At 40.7% G+C, this 7,338-nt stretch overlaps 1 protein-coding gene across 1 annotated transcript in view; it reads right to left on the bottom strand.

The window, feature by feature from the left end:
* The window catches only part of foxh1 (forkhead box H1), a 30,231-nt gene extending 24,558 nt beyond the window's left edge, over window positions 1–5,673 (bottom strand). The window contains exons 1-2 of the mRNA XM_073066326.1: window positions 5,413–5,673; window positions 5,207–5,311 (exon numbers count right to left, since the gene is read on the bottom strand). Of these exons, the coding sequence (XP_072922427.1) occupies window positions 5,207–5,311; window positions 5,413–5,673 (366 nt within the window). The remainder of the gene's footprint in view (window positions 1–5,206; window positions 5,312–5,412) is intronic.
* Between the last annotated feature and the right edge of the window lie 1,665 nt (window positions 5,674–7,338).

A 7,338-nucleotide genomic window follows, 5' to 3' on the forward strand; every position in this document is an offset into this window, starting at 1 on the left:
AAGCCCATCGTTCACTTCCAGTCTCCGAGAGTTATTGATGGTGCATCACACTGCCTCCCAATGGTTCCTTTACATTAAGCTAATAAAATCTCTTACTACACCACACCAAATCCAATATAGCCTTTCCCTTTGTAGGCATGAGCACAGGCTCCTCTAAAAAGCCATCTCATATGCAGTCAACAAATTCCCTCTTGCAATCTGACACCAACCTGATTTTCCCAATCCCTATTGAAGTCCCTATTCAATATTGAAGTCTCCATTACTATTATGACATTAGCTTTCCTACATGCCCTTTGCAACCTCAACCCCACCCACATCTCGGTCACCATTTGAAAGCCTATATACGAATCCCATAATTATTTTTTTTAAAAAACCCCTGCAGTTTCTTAACTCTACCCACAAAGATTTCTTTTTCAATATTTTTATTAATTTTCACATAGAATACAATATTTTTAAAATCACACTTGCAATCACAGTACCCTGTATTCATGATCAACATGTACATTCAATTGTAATTTGAATTGTAATAATTGTATTATAAAAAGAATCTAAACCCTCTACCAAAATTGAAGCTGTTTGGTAAAGAAAGACTGAAAAAAATCCAATCACATAGTGATTATGTTATTAGCCAATATCTGTACTTTAACACAAAATCAAAGGTTTTGAAAGTAGTTTAGAAATGGTCCCCACAAGGTTTGAAAGTGTTGGTTAAAATCAGAAATTGAACAATGGATCTTCTCTAAATTTAAGCATGACATATCACATAACCATTGAGTAGGCAGAGCAACAGCCTTCCATTTAAGCAACACCGTCCTCCTAGCTACAAGAGAAAAGCCAATATATGCAAATCAGATGTCTCCAAAGTTGTGCCTTTTCCCTCCAACAATACCAAACAAGGCAGTCAAAGGGTTAGGCTTAAAATTTACTTTAAAAAGTACAGAAAAAGTCACCACTTTCTAATGATGTAATTCTATCAATAGAGCCACACCACCACCAATGCCTTCCTGCCTGTCCTTTCTATGCAAAGTATATCCTTTGATGTTAAGCTTCCAACTATGGCTTTCTTTCAGCCACGATTCAGTGATGCCCACAACAACATATGGACCAGTCTCTACTTGTGCTATTAAGTTCGCCCACCTTATTCCGAATGCTATGCGTATTTAAGTACAGCACCTTCAGTCCTGCATTCTTCGCTCTTTTGGGATTTTGCCTCTATGCTCAAATTTAACTCTTTGCTCTGTCTGCATTTGTACCCAATCATTGGCTTGTCCTTCCGTACATTCATATTACACCCATCATCTGCTTGTAAACCTGCTGGCTCATCCTCAGCTCCATCATACTGGTTCCCACCCCACCGCCATATTAGTTTTTTTTAAAAAAAAAATCACTCCTTACAGCTCTAGTAAACCTGCTCGCAAGAATATTGGTCCCTCTTGGATTCAAGTGCAACCCATCCCTTTTATATAGCTCACATCTGCCCCACAAGAGGCCCCAATGATCCAGAAATCTGAATCCCTGACCATGCTCCTATTCTTCAGGCATGCATTTATCTGCCACCTCACTCTATCCCCATCCTCACTGTTGTGTGACACAGGCAGCAATTCCAAGATTACAATCCTTGAGGTCCTGCTTCTCAGCTTCCTAACTCCCAGTATTCTGTTTTCAGGACCTCTTCCCTTTCTTCACCACTCACCCTCCCTTTTCAGGATATTGTGGACACATTCAGAAACGTCGCAGACCCTGACACCTGGGAAGAAAGCTACCACCTGTGTTTCCTTTTTGCATTCACAGAATCGCCCATCTTTCCTCCTAACTATATTGCAGTACTTATTGTTGAGGGGGATGGTCACAGAGGGCTCTCCATTATCTGACATTCTCCCTTCGCTCTCCTGCCAGTCACCCATTTATCTGTCTCCTGTAGCCTTGGTATGGTCTATCATCACTTCACTTTCTCTAACAAGCCGAAGGTCATCGAGCTGCAGCTTCAGTTCCCCAACAGTCTCCAAGGAGCTGCATTTCGATGCACTTGGTGCAGATGTGGCGATCAGGGAGTCTGGAAGTCTGGAAATCTGACATCTGACATCCAGAATAGAACACTGGCTCGGCAGACATACACCCCTCTCCCCATTCTCTCAAGAAGAACTTGGGGGAAAAAAAAAGAAAGAAATAAGGAATGAACTTACCTAATTACCTTGCCTCTGCCTTTTCTTGCTGAAGCCTTTCTACTCGGACTCAGACTATACTGACGTCAAACGTGCCGTGCCGCTAGGTGCTGCCTCTTTTACAGAGACTGGGTTTTTAAAGCTCTTAACTGGACCTGCATAGGAACACTCCTGTTGCATCTTTGCAGTACTCCAAACAAAGACTCCTGCCGAAAACCTTCCTTTTTTTTTTAAAAAGCTCTTCACCAGACCTGCGTGGGAACACTTCTGTTGTGCCTGCACAATACTCCATTTGAAAAAAATCTGATGGCAGAGGGGAATAAGCTCTTCCTAAAACATTGAGTGGGTTTTCAGACTCCTGTACATAGAAATCTACAGCACATTACAGGCCTCCTCATGTTAGCCTTTTCAGCCCTGAGAAAAGACCTCTGGCTATCCACACGATGAATGCCCCTCATCTTGTACCTCCTTTCCCCGATTGTAGTAACGAGCCAGCCTGCTGACATTTCTGCTTCTCTTCCCAGTTTCTATACAAACAATTCTGTTTTTGCTTTTTGTTGCCCAAACAGCACTGGAAAATGCAGCATTGTTGAACTCCGAACAGTAAAGAGATAACACAAGGAAATCTGCAGATGCTGGAAATTCAAACAACACACAAAATGCTGGTGGAACACAGCAGGCCAGGCAGTATCTATAGGGAGAAGCGCTGTCGATATTTTGGGCTGAGAACCTTCATCAGGACTAACTGGTTATCTTTCACATTCCAAAGACATGCAAGTCAGTAAGTTGCAGGCGTCCCATGTTGGTGCCAGAAGCACGGCAATACTTGAAGGCCGGCCCCAAGTATCGAACTATGGTCATTGACGCACACAACATATTTCATTGTACGTTTCAATGCACGTGACAAATAAATGAGCTAATCATTTAATTTAAGCTACCTCAACCTGCTTACCCTTGGTTCATGTCTTCCCATTCCTACCGTTCTTGCATCTGCCTCCAGCAGCTCTCCGGCATATATTCAAACACAGCCCCCTGCTCAGTACAGAGTGCAGGGGGAAAGAGAAGAAAAATGCCTAACGTATGATGAGGGATCTCGGCCTAAAATGTTGACTGTTGATTCCCATGCATAGATGCTGCTCGACCTGCTGAGCTCCTCCAGCTCATTATGTGTGCTCTTCCAGATTCCCAGTATCTGCAGTACCTCTTGTGCCTCACATGTCTTCTATTTCCTTGATTAGCAGTTTATGCTCCAATTGGAGCATTAAATTGCCCATGTATGGTCGACTACCAGTCCTCGGCCACCAACCACCTCCCCCCAACATCTCCCACAAAATTCTGCAGATCAAAAGAACATTGTTCTATATGGAATATGTGAAGAAAAATAGGTTGAACATGGAAAGGAAAGTAAGGTGGTGGGGAGCATCAGAATTTGTTGGTTAGATGGAGGAAAAGGGACAGGGTAATGATTAACATTGGTAGGACAGCTGGCCCAGAAGGTGATCTGTCATAAGATCAAGGTTTGACAATTTCATTAAGCTGGTATCTTTCCCCAAGACAGCTCTCCCCACTGAAGTCACATTGAAACTAGTTTGAGATGTTATATTTCTACAGGATTGTTCTACAATGTTGGCGCTCAGAACTTAGTATCCCAGCATGCATTGCATGCTGCTGAACCACACTACTGACTGAGCACCTCTGTATTCATGTAATGAGCAGATGGCAGTCCCAGAAGGAAAACTGAGGCACAAGTTCTTAAGAGGTCTGTGGTGGAAAGGGAGAGCAACTTTGAGTTTGTGGGTATCAACACCTCTGAAGATCTATCCTGGGCCCAACACATTCACACAGTCACAAAAAAAGGACAGTTACTGGATCTACTTCTTGGTACATCACTAAAGACTTAGAAATTTCTAACCATGTATAGTGGAAATCATTCCAATTGCATCACAAGCTGGTGTGGAGCCTGCAATGCACAAGTTAATGAATTCCACAACTCTGGCCAGTGATAATAAACCCGATTCTGAGATCACAAGAAGCTGCACGAGATTATAGACTCAGACAGCTCCATCATGGACTCAACCCTCCTCACTATCAGGGCAATCTTGATGTGTTGCCTCAAGATGACAGCATCTGGTTCATGACCACTTCTTACTACTATCAAGTGGGAGGTACAGGAGGCTGATGACTATTTAGGAATATTATCGTTCTTTCCACTATTAGTCCATTAATACCATCTCATTATTTCTTTCATTTTGCATTATTTACTTCTGTAATTTTTTAGGTCTTCGCAATATACTGTTGCCACAAAACAATTTTCATGTCATGCAAGTCAGTGATAATAAATCTGATTCTGATGATTTAAACAGTAAATTCCTAACTTTTCTTAACAATTAAAAAATATATAGATTCAGTCATATAGCATGTTACACAATGCAAAAAAAATCCATTGGATAAGCTTCAGGTAACTTCAAAAAAATTAACAAGACCCAGGAAATTCATGAAACATCACAGAAGCTTTTATCTCTCACAACAAAAAAAATCTGCAGGAATGCTGTATTCACCAAGTGGAAAATTCCTCGTGTTATTTAAGTTTCCAAATTTTTGTATGGGTTTCTCCTCTAGTCAATTTAATTTTTCTAAACAGCTACAGAAGCTCCTAAGCAAGGTATACCCCTTTCTTCTACACATCTCTGCACCACAAAATTCTCCCCCTGTTCATTCACTACCAACTCCTTGTACAAGATTCAATCCCAGGATCACCAACAAAAAACTATTTAAAAAGTACAGTAAATTTTTTTCACAACTTTTCCACTGATTTTCATAGAATCACATCTCCAGTGGTTTCAGAATTGAAAGGCCACATATAGGCACAGTTAAATCTTTCCTAGTAAAAACAAAATTCCAACCAACATGAAGCTGAGCTCTTCCCAATCTGTTCTCTGTGCTCAAAGGGCAAACACAAACAAATGCCTTTCAATTACTCACTGGCCTCCAGTCTGTTTTACAGTATGGTTGGAATTACCACCAACAGATAGAAGCAGACTTACTTTGATAAAGCAGTCATTTTGAGACAAGTTGTGCCTGACAGAATCTTTCCAGCCTTTGTAATTCCCTTTGAAAAATGGAAACATGACACTGATCTCATGGAGAATCTGTAAAACATAAAGTAAATTTAACCAGTTTGTTATATTTGGAAACCAGTCAGATTTCCTCAATATTTAAAATAACTGAATATGGTTATATAAAACAGTACCTGAGATAACTTCAGTCTCTTTTCTGGAGAGTTAAGGATTGCAATGGTTATGAGAGCAAGATAAGAATAAGGTGGCTTAGGGTATCTTTGGTAATTCTTTTTCTTCAGTCGTTGTTTAGACTTACTTCCTGTATTTTCTTCATCACAGTCTTCTGCAGAGTTAGGGTCCATTTTATCCTGTGTCTGATTTGATATCAATAGCTCGTCATTGACATCAACAGTTGCAATATCAGAGCTCTGTTCCGTCCTAGAAGCATCCATCAATGTTTGCAAGTGCAGAACTTGGGCTGAAGAATTACTCTGAACAGGAGAGCACAGTTGCAGAGAAGGACCTGCTGCATTATCCCAGTCTTGCATCGGTATATTAACATTACCCTCATCTAATGCTGGAGACGGTGCTGGAAACATCCCATATCCTTCAACTTCCCAGCTCATTCTCATGCTGATCAATGAGCATAGTACTGGAGCCACACCAACAGACTGCTGCCAGAGTTGTTTTCTCAGAAGACAATCAACATTTGCATGATGATTAAATGTTATCAGTCTTAACACAAGGGGATTAGTCAATGAATATAGGGGTGGGCTCTTAAAGGTTGCAGAAAGTTTGAGTAACTAATAGATTTAATGAGCTTCATATAATTTTGCCCCCCTTCAATCTTTTTTATACCAAATGAGGCAAACTTAATTGTGGCTTTGAATTAGTCCACTTCAGAATCCTTTACGATTTTCACCTGAATCTTGTTTTCCACATTTTAGAAGGGCTTCTTTGCCTTGATTTCTTTATCAAGGAAAGCAAGTTTCTTGTCATTGGCTTTTTTTCTTTAAACACAAAGATATCATGCTTCACTAGCAGTAACTGAAATGATGAACTTTTCTGTTTTTCCAATGAAAAAAAGTAAAAGTTTTGCCCAACTGTTTCTTCTTTGACTTTCCTCCCTCCAGGAGATGATCCCTTTAAATCTTGTCTTTGTTTAATGGTATTTGGAGGTGACTTCACTCTACTGAGCTCTTCCTTTGAGTCTGCTGATAATTCATTTCACTGATCAGTTTTATCTCTTCCACCATGTTCTTCAGCGTCTTCCTTTCCTTCATGAGTTAAAGTCCCTTATTTGTTGGTATAGAGTTGATCTACTTATTCTTAATTTTTTTTCTTCTTTGCTTCGTCATTATTTCTTCTGTTCAAATCTGTTCAAATCCAATGCCCCACTCCCAGAATTTAACTTCAGTTTACTTGTTAATAATTTTGACTATAAACTCCATCAAAGGCTACCTCCATGATATTTTTAATGAGAACTATTTTCTTCTGACTTGATTAGGCTTTTTTTGCCCCACTTCATCTCCCTCCCCAACTCTGATGAGTGTTTTGGCTCCTACTGGCACTCTCAACATTAATTTGATTTTCTTCACCTCTCCTCCAATCCTTTTATCAGTTACTTTAACTAATATATTGTATAGCTCAGTGTATCATAGAATCCAGTCTCCCCCCTCCTCCGCTACCACTTTCAACTACCCACTCCCTCCTCTCTCCCTTCCTCTTTCCCCTCCTCCCACCGTCCATTTTCCCCTCCCTCCTTTTTTCCCCTCACCCCCCTTCTCATCCCCCCTCACCTCTCTCAATGTACAGAGGATACAACAGTCTGAAAGCCATTCCTACCAGGCTCAAGAATAGTTTCTATCCCACTCCCTCCTATTCCCTCCAACCTCAGATTTCTGAATGATCCAGGAACCCATGAATACTACCTCACATTTTGTTCTCTCTGCACTACTTATTTATATTCTTATTGCACTGAACTTCAGCCACAAAACAACAAATTTCATGTCATTGAAGTATGTTTGGTGGGGGGGGGGTGTGAGATTTGGGTCGGCATGGTAGCGTAGTGGTTAGCACAATGCTTTACAGTACCAGCGACCTGGGTTCAATTCCTG

This window comes from Hemitrygon akajei, chromosome 1 (genome assembly GCF_048418815.1).
Source record: "Hemitrygon akajei chromosome 1, sHemAka1.3, whole genome shotgun sequence".
Taxonomy (NCBI): Eukaryota; Metazoa; Chordata; class Chondrichthyes; order Myliobatiformes; family Dasyatidae; genus Hemitrygon; species Hemitrygon akajei.